Source organism: Dendronephthya gigantea, unplaced genomic scaffold, assembly GCF_004324835.1.
Source record: "Dendronephthya gigantea isolate DGI-Jeju-01 unplaced genomic scaffold, DenGig_1.0 000064F, whole genome shotgun sequence".
Taxonomy (NCBI): Eukaryota; Metazoa; Cnidaria; class Anthozoa; order Malacalcyonacea; family Nephtheidae; genus Dendronephthya; species Dendronephthya gigantea.
This window is the reverse complement of record NW_021163074.1, coordinates 423673-444595: the sequence shown is the minus strand read 5'-3', so window position 1 is coordinate 444595 and position 20923 is coordinate 423673. Positions and strand designations below refer to the sequence as shown.

Here is a 20923-nt window from a genome sequence, read left to right as displayed (position 1 = left end):
TACAAGCGTTCCCTTTATAGCATTGTTTGCTAATGCGTAATTTTAGAGCGAATGCCGGAATAGAAAATGTTAGGGTTCGGTCCTGTGGTTGATGTCTGATGAAGTGTTCTTCCTAACTTAATTAACGTAAAATTAGTTATAAAAAAAATTACGTTTACGCTCGTACGACGCCGGTACACGGAACACCACAAATATAGGAATGGATGCCATAAACGTTTTTGATACGTGTGTATATACGTATATGGAAAAGTTTTGCGCGCATGTAACACAAAATTTAATGCAGTCATTCAAAGATAGTTTATCTAACGCAATTCTAAGGGTTCAGTGCAACATACTTTATTCAACCCAGGAAGCAGTCTATCGATATTTAGCATCCAATGTGGCACACAGGACGGATAAAACAGAAACACCATAGTCACAAGATTTTTTAAATCTCTCAGCGAAAAACTCCACTTGTTTTTGAATCCAAAATTTTCATCCGCAACTTCAGAATTTCCACCCATCAATTGACCAATTGACAAGTAAGCCCAATTGACCAATTAAGTCGGCTGTCCTCAGTGTCTTGTGTTGAAAACAATCGTTAAAATCACTACTACATGATGATATACACAATATACTTTTTACTTCCTGACTCTACTATTTTAGCATAGTTTCAAATTTCAAACGCAGTTGTTAAAGACGTCAATGAATACAAGCTAACATGCGCCATCGTATTGATCGTCAGACACATTTCCACCACACCTGCATGTATGTCGTCATAAACTAAAATAGGAATGATTCGTGATCTCTATAACTGACTGGAAACGTTTTAACTTCCTGGAGATGTTTTCCTCACAGGTACGAGACTTACACTGAATTTAATCAATGTTTAATATTGTAGTCTCATTTTCAACTCTTTCAAGCTCACATGCAGTATTCTCCAAAACAGAATCTGCCTGTTAATTTTGTCATCATGGTCTTGACCGGTTTTTACTACTGGAAATACCCTCAGAAACGTCTAGTACGTGAGAAGTGTTTAATTAAAAAATATTGAATACAAAGTCCTTTATATATAAAAAAGTTAAGAGTCAAACAAAGTTTTACAATAAGTCAATAACTTCATTATAATGGACTTAAAAATTAGTATTCCGGCCCAAAGGCAAAGAAGACGAAAGGCTTAATTACCCTGTAAAATTACCACCGAAAAATGCATTTGTGAAATTCAAAAATCAAAACATCGATGCATAATGACCCATGCTCTCTCGCCTTAGTTATGTAAATATCTTCCTTTCCTCTGAATATATTAAAATTAATATATGATATGAAACAATTGTCTAGCACGTTGATAATTCTTGGGCAATCTCAACGATCCTACTAAGGTCCTAATCTCTTTACAACGACGCACGCGAGAGTTTCCTGTGTGCAATTTTAATGAAGAGCAAGGCTGTGGCGAAGACAAGCCTTATTGGAATATATACATAACTTAAGAATAGAGTTACAGACAAGAAGCCGAGTGCGGCTTTTGTGTTCCTAATTGTGATAACGACAGAACGGCGATTTCAAAAGACGAGTCAACGGTGCAATATATCTGTTTGGTTCCAGACCATTCTTGAAAGCGAATATCTGAAATCAGGTATAGTAAATTTAGCTACCCATCTGTATTATATAATGTCCAGTTTAGTTTTTGTATTAAAATTTTACATGCGCGGGCTATGACCACATGGACATCAGTATTCACACCTATGGCGAACATAATACAAACAAACTTGTAAAAGTTTCACACTCACGCCTTACGGTAACTTTCATCGTGGCTGGTAATACTTTGTTTGTTGGGATCCAGATATAGTGTATTCTAGGTCAGTACGTTTACTCAAATTGTTTACACGAAATCTTTTTGATAAGTTGTTTACAGTGTATAATGTTCATATTGAGCTAAGCGTAGAACGCGTGAAGTTTGATTCAAATGTCACACTTTTCATTAAACGTATATAGCTTCCGCCGCGAGGAACAGGTAAGGTGCTCCTTTAGTTCTTCTCAGCAATAACCAATCGTACCTTCCTACCATCTTAGCAAACCTCGAATATACTTACTTTAGCATTTATAATGGACTATAGAAATTACAAATTTCTCTGACTAAATGTGTGAATATAATGAGCACTGACACATGCTAACTAAGCGATGGGATATTTTCATTCGATGTTTCAAAACACGGGTGTTTTCTTTTAAGTTTGGGCTAGCGCGTTTCAACAGTGCCTTGTTTTGAGCAGCAGCTATTTTAGTCGCTGCAGGAATTTTCCGAAACGCTGCTGAGTGGAATAAAGTTGCTGTCAAAATATACATCGGTTCCGCTAGAAGAGCAGGTGGTTTTTAATAATAGTTATCAAACTTTTTGAGCTTGATCATCATGCAGTCTTTCACAGAGTTAGTCTGTAAAAAGATTTCCTGTGTAGAATGTTGCGTGTCTATGGGATAGGAAAACTTTCGGTATCGACTTCAGTTTCATAAACAGAGAGAGATAAGGTCTTTAAAACTGGCCGCAGATTGAACACTATGGTTTTTTATTTATATACTCATTTGAATAATGTTCAAAGCCGTATCCACGATGTATGTCGTTAAATTTAGACCTTGACAGATCAGCGATTCGACAAATGCATATTTCGACGTTATTATATATTTATTTCTAGACATGGTATATACAAATATATAAATTTTGGGCAGTCAAGTTTCACTATATCACAAAATACCGCTAATTATGGCCAGTATATACACTCAAGAAACTGAATAATGAATGTTATCGATTCCCAATACACTGGTAGTGGTTCTGCAGCATTATATCTTCCCTGGCCCTGCAGTTTGCTAGCCTTCATTTAAAAGAGTGTAGTCGTTGTATCCGTAACCTCGATCCCGCGTGCGAGTCTCATTGCAACAATTCTCATCTTGTTTGACCAGTAAAAGGGCTTTACGAGTTAAGTTTGAAGTGGATTTTTTTTATGAATACAACTCAAGCTATGCGGGGCGATTTAATTAGTTAACTGAAAATGTAAAGTAAACGTAGAATAACTCGAAATGGAAATATGTGGAAAAATATCGAACTAAACATTTCGTTTTCACGACTTTCCTCCCAATGTTAGGCCGGTTGATTTAAATTAAAACGGGTTGTGGAAGAATTAGATGCATATTATATATGTATGTATTATGGCTATATATTTATACACTGAAAAAAACATGCATTTTTCTGCTCACGCAGTCTGGCTCATGGGAACGGAATAACTAATAGTCATTAGTGTTATTTTTTCATCATAATTATTTCGCATTTCTTGATCGTGTGTGACACGAGTTGAACGTGCAATATTCAAACATTTTTACGGATATAACTACTTGAATAATAAAAACACGAAACATCATTTTAGGCCTGGCTTTGGCGTGCTTCAGTGTTTCTGTGAAAAAAGTTTCATCATATGCGCACTCGCTTACTTCACTAAATAACTTCATATTAAACTGTACTTTTGAAGTGATATTATCGTCAATTTTTCTTCGTGTATAGTACTAGTTATACTATGTTTGTTTATGATCAAAATACGCTGTTAAGATGGGTTGAAGTGTGGCCAAACAAAGAGAATCCTGCATAGTCATAGAGCCTTATACATGCATCGCTTATTAATATTTAAAGCCAAACGCATATGCATGCATGCAGCATGATGGATCACAGCCAACAATTTAGAGTGCCCTCTCTGCATGCATGTCTACCGGCGATATCAGTCGAGTCCAAATTAAGACTTTGACAAATATTAGCACTCCAAGAAATTTGAAAAATATTAGCACTTCAGGAAATCCAAGAAATTTCAGTTCTTGCTAGGTTTTATTCGACTTCGAATTCTTAGATTGGACTTCAATATAGATCTAAATATTAGACCGAAAAGCTCCAAAGGCATGCAAAGCATGCCAAACATGATCTAGAATATGGAGCATTATATATAGACGTACACTGCTCACTAGCTTGGACAAAAAATAACCGAACACTTTTTAAGCGTGCATGCATGCTAGACTGTAGCCATAATACGTTAACTATCTCTTAGTATATTTTTCTCCTACGACCACATGCATAAATGTATACGAATAAAAAAAAACTCCGTAGAAAAATAATCTTTTCCGAAAACTTAATTACGCGCGACTAATGAGTGGGAAAAATTTTGAGAATGCTATAAGGAAAAAATCGGTTCTATAAAAAGCGGGTGCAGTTGGTGAACTGGTACGAGACCGAACACTCACTGTGCATTGTCTAGTTTATATAAATATTTCCACTGAGTCTCGGCTTGGCCGAGATCTCACACTTGGCCAAGATCTCACACTTGGCCGACATGCATGTACAGTAGGAAACCATTCTGCTGGGCAATTTCGGATTTATTAAATTCCCAATATATAGTGCATGTAACCCACCCTCTACTCTATGGTAGACAGCTTCAATATTCCGGCATGAAAAAGATCAAAAAGCGATAACAATTTTGGGTTCAAGCGGCTTGTTAATGCATGGTAGAGTCTTATAGAGTTCATTAGAATAGTCAGTTTCGTTTTCGTTATTAAAATCTACCCGAATATTAACCAGGGTTAGCCTGGTGTTCGATTTCATATCAACCGTTTTATTGAAAAATGAATTCTTCGTGACTGCGTCGGCAGCGTCGTCATCATATAGGAAGTGATTTAGGATAAAAGAATTAACTTGTGAAAAAACAAACAAACAAGACTCAAATATATGCAAAATCCATCGCGACGTCGCCACAAAGGTGTGTCTTCCTATAAAGCCGCTATTACTTTAATTATTAAAAAATTGCTTTTTATTTCAAATTATTATATTGAAAGTTGAAACTATCTTCTCTATTTAATTGTCGGTTATGCAGTGCCTCGCGGAAACATTTTCAGCGATTTATATTTCTCGTTCTCGAAGCCGACATAAATTTATAAATTTTTAAACTGCATGAAGGTCAATGACATTGATCGTTTGTTGACAATAATGCCAGCGGGTTTCAGGATTTTCACGTAATATCATTAGAAAGATTGTGTTTTATGAGTGATAGGATGACACCCGAACAATACGACTATCATTTCAATGTCATGAGCAGCAATTTAATTTTGAAAAGGTAGAAAAGATCTTTTTCTCCATACAAAGAAGACTCCATGGCATACTTCGAAATCCGGCTGGACTCGGACTGAAAGATCTAGAAAACCCGGACTCCAAGGAAAATCCGGACTCGGGATCAGAAAACCCGGACTCAAAATTAAAAATGTGACACTGTCACTACAATATATAATCACCACAGTTATGAAATTATTCTCTCAAGCTCATGCGCGCAGAACCAATACTAGTTGTCTTAGACGTTGATAGAGCTAGTTTCTCACAATTACAGTTATTACACAAACCATTAAAACCATTATATTACCAGCAGAAGATGAAATAAAAGAGAAAAGATCTTGTAAACCCAAGATCTGGGCTTTAAAACCAGACACAAGACACAAGTTTACGGTCGTATTTCGACTCTGTTTCAAAGTCATAGTCAAACCATTTCGGTTTGCCCATGGGGATTTGATACAAAAATAACAGTAGAAAATTATTCTTCTATCCCGCCAAACACTGACATTTTCTACTGACAATAATTTAAGGTGTAAAATTCATTTTCTACTGACAATAATTTAAGGTGTAAAATTCATTTTCTACTGACGATAATTTAAGGTGTGGCATGTGTTGCCCTCGATACGGCCTCAGTTTTCAGATTTTTATGGATTTTTATTGATTATATATTGTAATGTTATTAAGTATGTGATAAGAAAATGAACAGTTGACAAGTTCAATGATAATTCAGAATCAGATGATTGGATGATTTTGAGTCCAGTTTAGAATCAGTGTATTTTCAATTTTGAGTCCGAGTTTTCTGATCTCGAGTCCGGGTACGAGTGCGGGTTTTCTTTCAGTCCGAGTTTCGAAGTATGCCAGACTCCACTGCTGATTGCCGAAAAACGTCGTTTGATGTCAATCTTGATTACGAACATTACCAACTCTTATCAACCTCAGCATTATCATGTAACAATAACACATAAGAAATGAAGCATAATATTGGATTCGCGGCTAGGAATTCGCGTCCCACTGGGAATTCCAGTGATGTTGATGTTTCAGTTCCATCAACGTACCCTAAGGCCATAAGAAGTTTGTACTTGTACATGTATATGATACAATAATATCTCGATTGTATAAGGAGAAACAGGAGTGAATATTAATACATTTGCAACATGTCTGAGAAACGTCTTTCATTATATCAGGTTATAATTCAGATCATCAAATATTAAATTTCATGGGTTATTGAAATGATAAACCGGAGCCTATATCGATGTATAAGGTGTGATATGCTGTCTAACAGCTGTCAACATGTGCCCCGTTGCCGAGCAGGATCGCTTCAAGTAACGAGAATTGGACGAAAACTAAGGAACTAAAGCTAGGCACAAACGTTTTATTTGTAAATAGAAGACGAAAACAATCAGTGACTGGATATAGAGTACCCCATGGTGTAAACGATTTCCTAAACAGGAACTATTTCATGTGAGCTATGCGATACCTAAAGGTGTAATGGTCAAATCTGGACAAGGGTCTAATCCACGTGGGTAGTTTGTTCTCGCTCCTTTACTGACATAATCTTTGTCAAAAAATGTACGTATTATCAATTTGAATGATAAATTCTATATTTATTTCATTCATTCAGCTATACTTCATGATTTCATCGGTTAATTTATTCTTAGAGGGAGATATAGCAAGTTGTGACGCTTTTTGCATTTGCATGCATGTATGAATCGACGAGTAAAACTTTTTTGCTCTGAGCCTCTGGAAACCTTAGTTAAGGCAGATTTCCATTCAGTGCAAAATGTCGAGGGATCGACTTTTTGCGATCGCTTTCTCCTGAAATACAAACAGTCTAGACTAGCGGAACCAATCCATTAGGTGAGCTTGAATGAACACATTTCAAAAGAAAGCGATCGCAAACAATCGATCGCGCTACATTTTTGCACTGAATAGAAATCCGCCTTTATGAAGGTACTTGCATGCTGCAAATTCTTCGTTGCAACAGGTATATTACCCCAGTGCACGTGGCGTAGCCAGTGCACAATTTTATCCTGCTATGCTAATATTTTCGTGTTCGTTGACTTTGAAAGCAATGAATTTTTAAGGAAATAAAGAATGCATGATAACATAAAATTTGCATATAGCAGGACTAAATCGTCTGGCCGACAACACCACTGTTAATAAATAATTACTCCCATTGTGATTTAAGCTAAGTGCTTAGATTTGACCATAGTTTGACATTTCTGTAAAATCTCAAACTCTTGGCAAATGTTCCTTCTATTTGAAAGTCTGGGTCAGTAGGTCGACCATAAGGATACGGTTATAAACGTATAAACACATTTAGCTTCAAAATCATACAAAAAACGAATGACCTTGATGAACATGCATGCCCTCTTTAGAAATTTACCTGGTCGCCACGACTCCTCAATTATTGTAAAGTCATACATTAGTGATTAGTTTATGCAAGTTTCATTCAATATTTCAATATACCAGCCAGATGCATGCACTTAAATCCTAATCATCTTAATTAAGCGCCCTGTCAGTCTGCCAGTGGACGAGACTGAAAACTTCCGTCTTACGTCGTTAACTAGTTTCTTTGCCATCTGCTCAGTGTTGCAACCCCTGATAGTTAAATTTAGAAGAATTTTGGCTGTTGAGTAGTTTTGTTTAAAGAGCGAGGGAGACTTGAGACCAGATATTAACGTACCGAATGCTTGTAGAAATATGACAAATGGATGTCAAATGCTTGGTAACAAGACACCATGCATAAAATATATCATATTCCGAGTACATTCTTTACATGGTTTTAATGATTCCAGTAACAGACAGAGACAGGATCTTGTTGCACTTCTTCTGCGAAAATATATATGTGAATTTAGACTCGTGCAATCGCTACCGAGATACCATATGTTTTGGTATGTGCTCAGTTTTAAAGACAAGTAAACATTGATACAAATTTTCAATGGATTATTTAGGATTTATGTGAGGTCGGTATCAGCTCGTCTATGTGCGAATATATAGCATAATCCCGTGCAATCTTATCCTGTATGGTCAGTATTTAATCTAAATCTAAATTAGACCTGATTTATGGTCCATTCAACGAATTACTATAGTCAACAACTTCCACTGTTCGGCTGTTCCACATGTATGAACGTGACTCTCTTATCGCGAAACTATCATATCAAGTGAAAGAAGAATTCAAAAATGAACGAATTAATAACTCATCATACAACTTATGCTATCAGCTTAAGAATATAAACTCTAAAGTGTCAGATCGTGCATTATTTACTAATGTTTAATCTTTTTTGCTTTTAAATATAGAAGACAGACGTGGTGTTCGAAATGACGGAATCCATATTTTTGACGCTTCTTCTAGTGTTTCTTCTCAATATACACAATGGTAGGTCACTGTAATATAATGCATTGGAAAATTTTATTTATAAATAAAAGCAAACAAAAATTTCGCGTTCTGTTAGTCAATCAGCTGTTATAACTTTTTTCCCCTACTGATAGATGGTCATGTATCCTTCGCCATCCATGGAAGTACACTTGTCAGTATAACTATACTGTAGAGAGAAAACTCTACGTGCAAAAATGGACAATTTTATAGAATCCTCGGATTTTTTAGTTAACTTCTATCGGTTACCTACCTAAATGAAGTTAACTACATTTACTAGTATTTTACTGGAATAGAAGTTGACTGTTTGTTACGTATTTTACTAGTAGAAGATTACTATTATTTATCCACTTAAATGAAGTTAACTGTTATTTACGGTATCTGCCAAAGTGTAGTTAAGAGCTTGTTCAACCGGCCTCTGATTTACTAATGGTTTTCTTCTAATAATATTGAATACTCTGTAATTCTCACAGGAAACAGTGAACCTCGCTTTATCCAAGAACCAGAAGATTACTTTGGGTTTCAAGATAAATTCCAAAATCTTTATGCCGAGGTTGACGGGGCGGAATATCCGCGTTATCAATGGTATCAGAATGGTTCGAAAGTTTTAATGGTTCCGGGTACTAATTTTGGTGTCACTGATCCAAATTTAATGTTTTTCAAACGAAGCCTAGCAACTCAAGGAATCTATCAGTTATTCGTATCGTCAAATATGGGCAGGATTTTCGGACGCGAAATCAAAGTAGAGTTCACCAGTATGTTCCATGTTAATTTATATTGTTGACTGTTGTCTTTTTATATTGTTATAATACCAGCTGTTCACATGAGCTGTTACCCGATTATTATTTATTGTTATTATTTAATGGTTTATAAACATTTGGGATGCCTAACAAAGCTCTGGTCCCGTAGATTCAAAAATGCTCAGCGACAATGAATACGAAATTTTCGAGTAGCTTAATTGCTCCACCTTCTTCTATGCTGCCTTCTAATTCCCGGCCCCTTGAGAATTTAATAAACGTTTGCACATAATAATTCATTGTAATATTGTTCAGCTAAAATAATAAGTTGTATTACTTGTTTCGTCAGGGTTAGGGTATAGTATGTTATAAATGCATATGGAATTCCAGACCGTTGAGGTAGTTAGTGATACTATGGTTTTTTGCTATAGTTGTTGGTAAATTTTCTGATGAAACCGTGAGAACAGTAAATGTCGTGATTGGAAAGACGTTCCAGTTGGAGTGTCCTGCGCATACACTAACACAACGTGCCGTGTACAAGTGGGGAGGAAGTGGAAAAGTTGGCGGAACATGGTTTTTTAATGAAAGAAAAGATGTGTTGGTCCTCGAAGACGGAAGACTATTCTTTTCTCACGTGACAAGAGAAGATGTGGATAAAATTGAAGGACAAGACGGGATCAGCTGCTTACTAGAAGCAACCCAAGGGCGAGACATCAGATTCGACAAGTCTGCAGTTTTTAGGTTTAATATTACTGGAGGTACGTTGGACAAGATGACGAATTTCTATATTCAAAAATGAATGCATGTTGAATCTTTTCAAACTTGCATATCATTTTCGGGGGTCAATTCTTCTAGCCCTCGTATGTTATCAGTGTCCATGATGGACTCCATGTGATGGTACCCTGTTTACTGCGATGGTTTTCATGGCCTTAAATAAAGCATTTCCGTCTTTCATGTTCTTTTACATTATCATGTGAATCTTGTGTCTTACAGAAGAGACAACAGCATTTGGCCCAGTGTTGGAGAAAATTCCAAACAAGGAAGTAGTGGAAGGAGAAACTTTGCAATTGCGATGTATTGCCGCTGGATAGTAAGTATTAAAGTCGGCGTCTGATTTAGCATGGTCGGAGAACAACTAGAATTTTATGCCTCTATACACTGGATTTTTTGCTGATACTTTAAAGGGAAAGGGTTGTTATTACTAAAAGTTGGCTACGAGTAAAAAATTATGTACCAAAATGGCGACTTTAGGAAGGAATCGGATAGATCACTTCTAAACAAAATATGGTCATTTTCAAACTTAATACTATAACATTGCATTTGTAATTTTTTTTTTCTTCACTCTAGCCCAACACCGATCTACAAATGGAAAAAGAAAAATAACCTTGGCTTAACGACAGATGTGATCAACAATATCGACGGTGTTACATTATCTGAATTTAATAAATTTTTAGTCATTAAAAACACCATGAAAAGTCGCCATGCTGGGACCTACACTTGTGAGGCAACCATTGATGAAAATGGATATAAAAATATCTCCTCAACAAGTAGCAAAGTGACAATACGAGGTGGGTTAAACTATGAGCTCTCCTGGTAGTAAAACCATACGAGGTGGGGCGGGTGAAACTATAAGCTCACCTGCATGGTAGTAAAATAATGCGAGGTGGGTTGAACTAAGAGCTCTCCTGGTAGTAAAACCATACGAGGTGGGGTGGGTGAAACTATAAGCTCTCCTGCAGGTTAGTAAAATAATTCGAGGTGGGTGAAACAATAAGCTCTCCGTAGTAATAAATTTAGGTCAAACTATAATGTGTAAACCAAACGTTATAAACAAAATATCACATGGTCACAATCAGATTTTATTTTTGTCATTTTCAATTTTAAACGAATTTTTGAAATTATTTTTTTATGCCACAGAGAAACTTGAATGGGTGAAAGGTACACTCATTGAAAGTGCCAAACCAAATATCTCAACTGTACATAGATGGAAGTGCATGGCGAAAGGAGAGCCGGAGCCTGAGTACCACTGGTATTCAAATGCTACTATTATGCAAAATGAGAGGTAAGACAATCACCGCTAATGATAACGATAGAAGTCGACTTACTACTTTAAGTCTGACGTAACCACGGATGTAACGTAGTGGGGTATGCCTGTATTCACGTTGTAATAAAAGAAAGAACTACAAGTTAGATCACATATTATTATCATTTTTACACATTAGCAGTGCAGGATACCATATCCATCAACAACACGAACTGTCTGACTATAGAAACTGGCAGTTCCATTAATTAGTTCAATAGTTCATCACTACTTCCAGGAATTAAATACCAATTTTATACATTAAATTAGAAATTATAAGAAATTAACATTTCTAGCGGTCGTTACACCATCGAAGGAGGAATCCTGACATTTCACCGCGTATCACTCGAGGACAACGGAATGTATCAATGCGTGGCGAAGAATAAATTTGGTTTTCAGTATCAAACTGTTTCTATGGATGTTCAAGGTACAATTGCTGCAAAAGTAATCCTTTTATCAGTTTAATTCTTTGCTAATTCTATGCTGATTGTATGTGTATTATATAGCCAGGTCGACCATTACATCTGTATATTTCTCTTTAATTAGTCAAACCTCCCAAAATCACGGCACCACTTTCCCATCAGAATTTTGTGGTTGAAAATACTGGAATGATCTCGTGTGTATCCGATGCCTTGCCGCAAGCAAGTCATCATTGGCTGTTCAACGGAGTAAAAATAGAACCAAACAAGACCGCAAAGTACAAGTTGACTAAAGCACAAAATTTGCTCGTTCATAATTTGACCCAGAATGATACAGGAGCATACACCTGTGTCGCCATGAATATGTTTGGAAAAGACACGAAGGAAACATATATCAAAGTTGGTAGGTATTGATCTGATCCGCGCTGGAGACTGGGAAAGATTTGTAATGCAATGCAATAGAATATAAAGCAACATGGAATGTAAGGGAGTAAGGTAAAAATGGGACAGGATAAGATGGAATTAAAAAGGAAAAAGTAGGGAGAAATAAGTACGCAATGAAAAATAAAGGCTTCCACCAGAGTAAAATTATTCAAATAAAATACAGTGTCTACGAAGATAGAAAGCCAATTAAACCTCGTTAATTGTTTTATTTAATTTCTGTTTTAGCGGAAATAATGTTCAAAAGGCGTCCAGAAAACAACACGAATGTCGTTGAAGGAACAAGTTTCTCACTGGTCTGCGATGCTGATTCGGACCCACCATTAAACATTCGTTATAAATGGCTCTTCGAAGGAAAAGACCTTGTACTGAGCGACAAAAATCATATTACATGGGATCTTAATAGTCGCACTCTGACAGTTTCAAACGCACAGGTACCGCGGAAGAAAAATATTTTAGAGGTAAAAAACCTGTATGTATGTATTTCTTTACGACTTACAATTATGCCTTGTTCTTGTAGGCTCAGGAAAGTGGTGTTTACGAATGTATTGCGTATAGTGACACGTCCCAGAAAAGCTCAAGTGCTACAGTTATCGTTAGAGGTAAGAAGTGTTCATTTCTTCTCATCTCATGCCTGGTTATTAAAAATTAAAATTAAAACACTTTATAATTATATTCTTTCTAGCTCTGCCAAGGCCACCCGAAAACCTGAGATTGCATGGAAAGTGCACAGATCTAACCGCAAACCTTACCTGGTCCATCAGCTACAGGAGTTCCTACGAGCCACTCACGCGTATACTTATACAATGGCGAATTTCACGTGACACCAGCACGTGGTATAATTTTTCTGATCACGTGAAGGGAAGTGCAAATAGTTACGTGTTGAAAAATCTCAATCCTTATAGTGATATAGTGTTTCGTGTGATTGCTTTGAATGAACATGGAATGGGAAAGCCAAGTAATTCAACTAAAGGACAGGAGTGTAAAACACGAGCAGCAAGTGAGTGTGATTATGGTATGATACTGTATGGCAATTATGGTTTTATATGATGATTAACACAACCTTCCTCTTCCATAGAACCGTCAGTATGTCCACAAAATGTGACAGGAAATTCGAAAAATCCCCACGAGATTGATGTAACCTGGCAGGTAAAGTCTGCAAATATATTGTAAAATTCGGAATAATAGTAACGCAAAGGGTCATTGGGTTTGGTTTTAATGGAAAATTTAAAATGTCTTAAGAAATGCCACTGATCTTGAGTAAGAAACTCTGAGTAGCCTTACACGAATTATAGCGTCGTCTGCTATTAAATTATGGATTGGAATATTGGAATAAGGGATTTGAATTTGGCTGGGGTACACGATTCCGCGAATAAGAGTGTGGATTTACAGTTTTTGTTCCACCATCATTGTCACAAGAGTTCTTTATCAGTAACGCGCAGTTACGGATTCTTCGGTCCATTTCATGTTTTGAATAACATACAATAATTCACAAACACATTCTCAAGATAATCATTCGCTTTTTAGAGTGTTAAATCTCTTGACTACAACGGTCCAGGATTTGGCTACATCGTGCAGTACAGACAACTTGGATCGACAATATGGCTTAAGAAAAACATTTCTCAACATAGCGAACAGCGTTTTACCATTAGAAATACATCAGCCAATCAACTGTGGGAATTTGAAGTTAAGAGCAAGAATGATGAGGGTGTTGGACCCGACTGTTCCTCCGAGCAAGCGCGATCTGCCAAAGATGGTAATATCTCACTTAGAGAAATCGCCTCAGTTTAGGACAACCGGACAAGGATGTTTTCCTACATATTTTAAGCAACTTATGCTGTCACTTAACCGGACATGTTTGAGTTTATGGAAACCCCCCCCTTTTTGTTTCTGACCACAGTTGCACGTTTTATTGAAATTAGCTTTAATTTATTTTCATGCAGCCAAGATCACATTCACAGTACGACCATCAAACAAGACAGATGTTCGAAAAGGAAACCCATTTTCGTTGTCTTGCAAAGCTTACTCTAATCCACAATTACCTATGAACTACAAATGGTTTCACGATGGCAAGGATCTCGGTCAAAGTGGAAGTAATTTTACTGTTTCAAAATCTCGGGTAGGTTTCAAATAATTCAGTATTCTTAGTTGTTTCTTTATGTTCAAGTTTGTACAATTTCGCTTTTGACGTTCGTGTGACGACAGTGACGTGAAATTACAACGTTCCGATTTAGGCACGAATGTGTGATTGAAGAGTCAGCGAGTAGTTGTATTTTACCCTTTTCCGCGAACTTTATTGTATACTTTAAACGCACTGCAATATATTTATATTATCATTCTTAGCTTCTGGATAGTGGATTGTACGAATGCGTTGCCTATGTCAAGACATCCATGTATAGTGCGGAGAACCGTGCAAGTTCAACTGTTATTGTTCGAGGTGAGTGTTAACTATTCAATAATCGTCAACATCGCAGAATTACCTCCAGCCGCATTTTACAAGCGAACCTCAGCCAAACGAACTTCCAGCTTTTTATAAAACAGGGCTCGAAGTTCAAGGTTTCAGCTAAAGAACTTTTCTTTCGTGTTAAAAACTTTAACGTGAACTTTGAAAAGTGATGTTCTACTTTTCTGTCTGTTATTTCAGGTCTACCTGATGAACCAGGCGATGTAATTCTTAATGGTAACTGCTTAAACTTCACTGCAAACCTAACATGGACAATATACAGAAGATCCTACCAACAATTAACAAACATATCGATACAATGGAGCTTGTCCCATGACACAAGTACTTGGTATGACGTCAGTGATCACGTGAAAGGCAGTGCAAATGGTCACGTGGTACGTGGACTGAACCCCTACAGTAGTCTTGTGTTTCGAGTTATTGCTGTGAACGAATACGGACAGAGTAAACCAAGGCTCATAACATTAGGACAAGAGTGCAAGACCCCAGAAGCAAGTGAGTATATATCGAAATGTTGTCATGCATGAGATCTGGTAATACTTTACGTAATATGATATTGCATGACACATAAAAATTAAAAAGGTATTAATTAAGAAAATTTTTTTAATCTTCTAAGATAAAAACTAAGCATAAAATTTCATATCACGTTGAGAAAAATGATTATAAAATTTGCATCGTAGAGAAAAAAGTGCCATTATTTCCCTGAATATTATTTACCTCCATTCAATGAATACGTAATTTTTCATTTTATAGAGCCCACAGTGTGCCCGACTAATGTTGAAGGATCAGCTGATAAACCCGAAAGCATTGTAATTACGTGGAAGGTACGGTAGTAACCGACACTCCTGGTCATAGTAGAGTAGCCAGAATCCATCGGATGCAACATTGACCTTCGCAATTTAAATCCGTTCTAGGACAGTGTTTTAAAATTGATTGTGTAATTTCATCTATGTTCCAGGCAGTTTCAAAGCTGCACCAAAATGGACCTGAGTTTGGATACATTGTCAGCTACAGGAAACCCGGATCCCAATGGCAACATAGGGAGGTCAATGGAACAGAAAGATTTACGATATCGAATGCCGGCGTGTATCAATTGTGGCAATTCAAAGTTGAAAGTAAAAATGCACAAGGGAAAGGACCAGAGTGTGCAATAAAAGAAACTCGGACAATCATAGAGAGTATGTAATATATCATCATAATAAAGGATTAGACTATGAAGTAATAACTGTCACTCGCCTAAAACTGTTTTCCTGTTCACATGCCAGTATAGAAATTTATACTTTTCTTTGTAGAACCAAAATCGGCCCCACAATCATTCGGATATAAGGATGTTGGACCCGACTATGTCGTACTTGAATGGACACCTGTGGATGCTTTAGGAATTAAAGGGTATCAGGTAGGATAAGTCGATAAGATCTGATAGAAAAAACGTTTATTAACGCTTATTAATAGGCATGAATTACCATCATACACTGTTGTATATTTTTTTAAAAAAAGCGTCGATCTCGACTCTCGAGACCTGTAACATGCACATAAGTAAATGTAGATTGAAAGTGGAAAGGAATAATATAATTTTTATGCCATGTCAACAGTGTACAATCTGTTTCAGTGTCTAGGACTGAATGCTCATATGATGACATATTTTCCTTACAGATCAGTTACTGGCATAAGAGCACCATAAAAACCAGAGTTCGACGTAATAATCCCACCTGTACTGATGAAAATAAGCCTTGCACGACCCGAATTTCAAACATTACGACACGTGAATATACACTGGGAAACCTTACGTCATATACAAGCTACACGATGTACTTGCAAGCTTACAATAGAGCGGGATTGGGGCCGAAAAGTAATATCCTCAACCTTAACACAAAGGAAGGCAAGCCCGGAGCTCCTGATAAAGTCAGAGTTACGTCCTATGGACGTTACCTCAATATGACCTGGAAACCACCAATCGAACCAAACGGTGTTATAACTGGTTATATACTCAAAGTTACCAATGGTACGAATGTCACGGTTAGTTACTACACAACGTGGTATTTATTCGAAGATCTGGAGCCTTTAAAGGATTATGTTGTAAGAATTAACGCCAAGAACTCAGCTGGAGTGGGAAGCACAGTGTCAAAGGAAGTGACAACAACAGAAGTGAGAGGTAAACAACATTTCAGTGCCTAATAAGAAAATAATATACTTGTATTACAGAAAACCCTCAAAGCGCTGAAGTTATTAAGTAAGCTGTAAGCCCCTTTTTATATGTGTTCTTCAAACAGTAAGCTGCTCATGTATGGGAGTACGCTATCTGCCCTACTATTGTACAATTATTTAACTCAGAGGTAACGGGAGATCGCTAAATATTTTGGGAATGACCGAATATCACACTATAGCGCATGCCTCGTTGTACTGTATTATTTTCCCGGCCAATGCTGGTCTGTGATTGATATATATATATATAGCGCATGCCTCGTTGTACTGTATTATTTTCCCGGCCAATGCTGGTCTGTGATTGATATATATATATATATAATTATATATATATATATATATATATATATATATATATATATATATATGCCTAATTTAGTTCCAGCGGTTGCAAGGAGACCAGATGTTCATGGTTTGGACGCAGAAAGTGTTAATGTAACGTATAGACCTGGCAGTACGTCTAAGACTAGTGGTTTTCCTGAGAAATTTTACGTTGTGTATAAAGAAAAAGGTAAAATTTGCTTTCTTGAATCGCTGTAGAATAGTTCACTGATTTTTATATAACAAACTGCATGATCTCCAGGGCCGTGCCGATTTAAATTGTTGATTTGGGTTTGATAAAACTTTTTATCCCTTTTGACGATTTATTGACTTCTTGGGCCCTCAATTTATGGGTAAGACACACAATGGCCCCCCAGCTCCCCCCCCCCCCCTTGGGGAACTGAACTCTGAGAGCCGTAAAGTTGTGCCGGGAGCTGGCAAAAACGGAGGGGAAAAAAATTATTTTCTTTATAAAACTAAAGTTATTGACAAATTTCGGGACCCCAGGCATTTAGCTTTCATTTTTTTAGATAAGCTCTTTGTTAAGCTTTAATTATAGTTTAAATAGCCTCCAATTCGAGATAACTGGATAGATTAACTAACTAGATAACTAGAAAGATACATTTCCTGATTAGCACCATTCAGTTCCTATAAGTTATATGCCGTACTCCCTTTGCAAGGTGAAGATGATGAGATGTTAGAAGCAACAAATTCGACATTGATAAAAAGAAATGGGGAGAAGTCCTTTATCATTGTTAGCGGATTAGACAACCACAAAACTTACATGTTCGCCACGATTGTTATGAACGGTGATAAGAAAAGCGATAAAAGTGACTTCACTGAAGGACGCGCCATCTTAAATGAAGGTTTGTTGTTTCATTTATTTATTCTTAGCGAGGAAATCGTTTAATTGCGTTAAGCAGTGGCAGATTACCAGCTTGAGGTTTTTGCGGTTAACCAGCCCATGCGAGTTTCATGCTAATTAGTTGCTGCTTCTTGGAAACCCGCTTTTTTATCTTACAACAGTGACAGTTTTTGTTTTAAAAACTAGCTGATTCTACGTACAACTAAACGTGGCACTAGAAAAAGCTCAACATCGACGACCACAATTTTTGAGTCTTACGCCTAAATCACATAAGCTATATAAATCTAAGCTAGTTCAATCCAGGGCGCTTATATAGTATATAAGTGCCCTGGATCAATCTTACTCGGGATTCATGCAAATTCAGATTAATTTGATTCTATAATTTAGATCTTTCTGAGACCTGCATGCATGAGTATATTGTATTAGCTAATTCTAGTTATAGCTATTCTAGTTATGCAACACAAATGCACATCTATATCAATATTATAATCTTTCTCTCCCCTAGGAGTATCAGAAAGCACACCCATATATCGCGAACTTTGGTTCTTTATAATTCTCGGAATTATTTTGCTTCTTCTTCTTATTCTTCTACTCGTGTTGTTCATTCGAAGAAAACCTAAACGGACGTACAAAGGTTGGTATATGTTTTTTCAGTTCTGGTTGGATTAAAAGAGTTTGTAACATTACGCATGGCCTGCAATCTTAGCGAAAAGGTTATGTGAAGACGTGCGCTTTAACAGTTTTTCACAGTTTGCGGCAACCTCTGCCCTGTGCTAACGTCCAGCCCCTCTTCCAATTGAAATGTTTTAATATCTAAAATTTTAACTATTAATTGTCGCGATGCCGTGAAGCCCTGCAACCATTGTACATCGATTAAAGCCCAACAATGAATTGGGGGAAAGAGGAGTTTTCTAATAATAGTCTTAGGTACAGGTTTACAGGTTTTGGTATTGGCCATGGTTTGGTTTTGGCCATGAAAAATTCTTTAAATTACATCGTTGCCGGTTATGGCATGTAGTCGCTTTGACCCCCATCAAGTGCGTAAGCCGTATTTAGTAACAGATGAGCTATAGATATATCCATCTCATCTGTGACTTCATTAACATAAAAATATCCTCTCTCTTGAATTTAGCTTTATATAGTCGAACAATGAATTTGTCATGTTCATTTTTGTGTACTCTTTTGTTTCTCACAGTGGGTGAAAGGGAGAAAAGAAAGGCAGTAGATGGTTCAGCAATTGAGATGGGTGAAGAACATCCTTTGAAAGACGCTGAAGTGTAAGGCCTGTTTCAAACGTCGTGCTTCTCGTGTGCCGAATACGTGAATAATGATGGGTGTATCTCAATTGATAAACTATTGTTTTCAATGCGTTCGGTGCATCAGAAAGACGACGTTTAAAACAGGCCTAAGGCTAAGTCAGCCTGTTTAACACAAATAACTCGTCTTCATCAAATACTCACACTACGAATTACAAATTGACTTGCAAAAACTGTGAAGCTGTAAACAAGCTGTAAATTGTAAAGCTGTTGATCTTCATCGCTTGAAATTTCACACAAAATATTATGGCATTAATAACATAAGTGTTCCTTTCCTAAGTGCACGTCCGTAATATAGACAGAGACCAGAAAAAATTCTTAGAGAAGTTCTTAGAAACTTCTTAAATTCTTAGAAAATTCTTAGAAACTAACAGGTAGTATATCCCTTTAAATATAGAACCCAAGACGAACCACAAGGTAAAACATATGATCCTATTCAAATGACAAATGATGTCCCAGATGTAGCAACTTCCCCTCCTACAAGCAATGGTGTCAGCAGGGAAAGAGACAGTTTAGACGAATACGAAGGCTCAGATGATGATTTTTCTGAACATGGTTCATTTATTGGTCAGTATGGAGACGGAGAAAAACGATCTGACGCTTTGCAGTCATCATTTCCTGCTCATGTGTAAGAAAATACGAACTCGGTGCAAAATGTGGTGAAGCATGATTTGTCTGCAATGAAAACAATAGATTGCATGATTTATAATCTGGTTTAGGAAAATTAAGTGTTATAAAATGGCTAGAAAATTACGATTATTCATTGATTTGCGGAGAAAATATTGCTTTGCCCTCCCTTTTATCCATACATGAAAAGCCGATTTGTAATAATAGATAAAAGATATTGTTACTCATAATCAGTGAGCCTTTGTCTTTGATGCATGAGGCTGCCTTCTTGCTTCTACCACTTTTTTTTCATATGTAAATAGCTTGGAGACCATAAGGTTTAACACCATTTAGATTTTTGTGGTCAGTTGTAAATTGTGAAAAACTTTTTAGTCTTGTCTACGGTAGATTTCATGATAAGATGTCAACAAGTTTTAACATAAAGTATTATTCATAAATTTGTTATCACTAACATTATAATTAGGAACATTGCGGATATTACGCTAGTTTTTAGTATCTTTTTGCCTCATGCCTAGTAGTTACAATTTTTGGGTATTTGTTTTAAATATATTGTAGGACGTAGGTAAAAGGTAGATATTATTGAGTGATCTCTTTATAAATATTATTATAACTGTAGAAAATTATAAATTGTAAAACTTGTTAATATACAAACTAAATCCACAGTTAATACTAAATTTAGAGTAAAGTGGTATATTCTGAGCTAGCTTTTTCTATGGTTATGCAGTGTGTGTCAGATGAGACCAGACAAAGCTCCATTTCCGCCAATTTATTGAATTGAATCGAATAGAATCGAATAGAACTGATAGGATTTCAAATGATTCAAATTGAAGTGACTTCGATTGGAATAATATCAAATTGAATTGATTCAAAACAGCTGGAGGCTGCCGTTTGACAAGGCAGTCAAAACCTATTCACCTATACCCCAAACGCGAACGATTTTGAAACTCCCCGCCATACTGGACAGAAGAGTCTAG

At 36.6% G+C, this 20923-nt stretch overlaps 1 protein-coding gene across 3 annotated transcripts; it reads left to right on the top strand.

Annotated features, from left to right (window-relative positions):
- Positions 1–1312: 1312 nt before the first annotated feature.
- On the top strand, positions 1313–20606 carry LOC114530529 (contactin-3-like). Of its 3 annotated transcripts, none has more exons than XM_028552095.1 (26): positions 1313–1612; positions 8405–8483; positions 8954–9235; positions 9649–9975; positions 10211–10307; positions 10565–10785; positions 11135–11279; positions 11594–11724; positions 11844–12119; positions 12386–12591; positions 12678–12759; positions 12843–13157; positions 13236–13306; positions 13685–13913; positions 14101–14276; positions 14501–14594; positions 14802–15113; positions 15372–15442; positions 15577–15796; positions 15911–16014; positions 16272–16770; positions 17200–17331; positions 17822–18007; positions 18512–18640; positions 19202–19283; positions 19720–20606. In XM_028552095.1, exons 2-26 carry the CDS (start codon positions 8426–8428, stop codon positions 19952–19954), a joined length of 4680 nt encoding a protein of 1559 aa, XP_028407896.1. In that variant the 5' UTR covers positions 1313–1612; positions 8405–8425; the 3' UTR covers positions 19955–20606. The 3 variants fall into 3 exon arrangements, with proteins under 3 accessions (XP_028407896.1, XP_028407897.1, XP_028407899.1); XM_028552096.1 differs by lacking the exon at positions 1313–1612 and adding an exon at positions 1661–1835; XM_028552098.1 differs by lacking the exon at positions 1313–1612 and adding an exon at positions 6658–6673.
- Positions 20607–20923: the final 317 nt, after the last annotated feature.

Excerpts from the sequence above, each read along its gene's own strand:
- LOC114530529 (XM_028552095.1), top strand. The coding sequence starts at position 8,426 with ATGACGGAATCCATATTTTTGACGCTTCTTCTAGTGTTTCTTCTCAAT. Across the intron at positions 15,443-15,576 it reads GCATTGTAATTACGTGGAAG|GCAGTTTCAAAGCTGCACCA; the intron begins GTACGGTAGTAA and ends TCTATGTTCCAG. Across the intron at positions 18,641-19,201 it reads ACCTAAACGGACGTACAAAG|TGGGTGAAAGGGAGAAAAGA; the intron begins GTTGGTATATGT and ends TGTTTCTCACAG.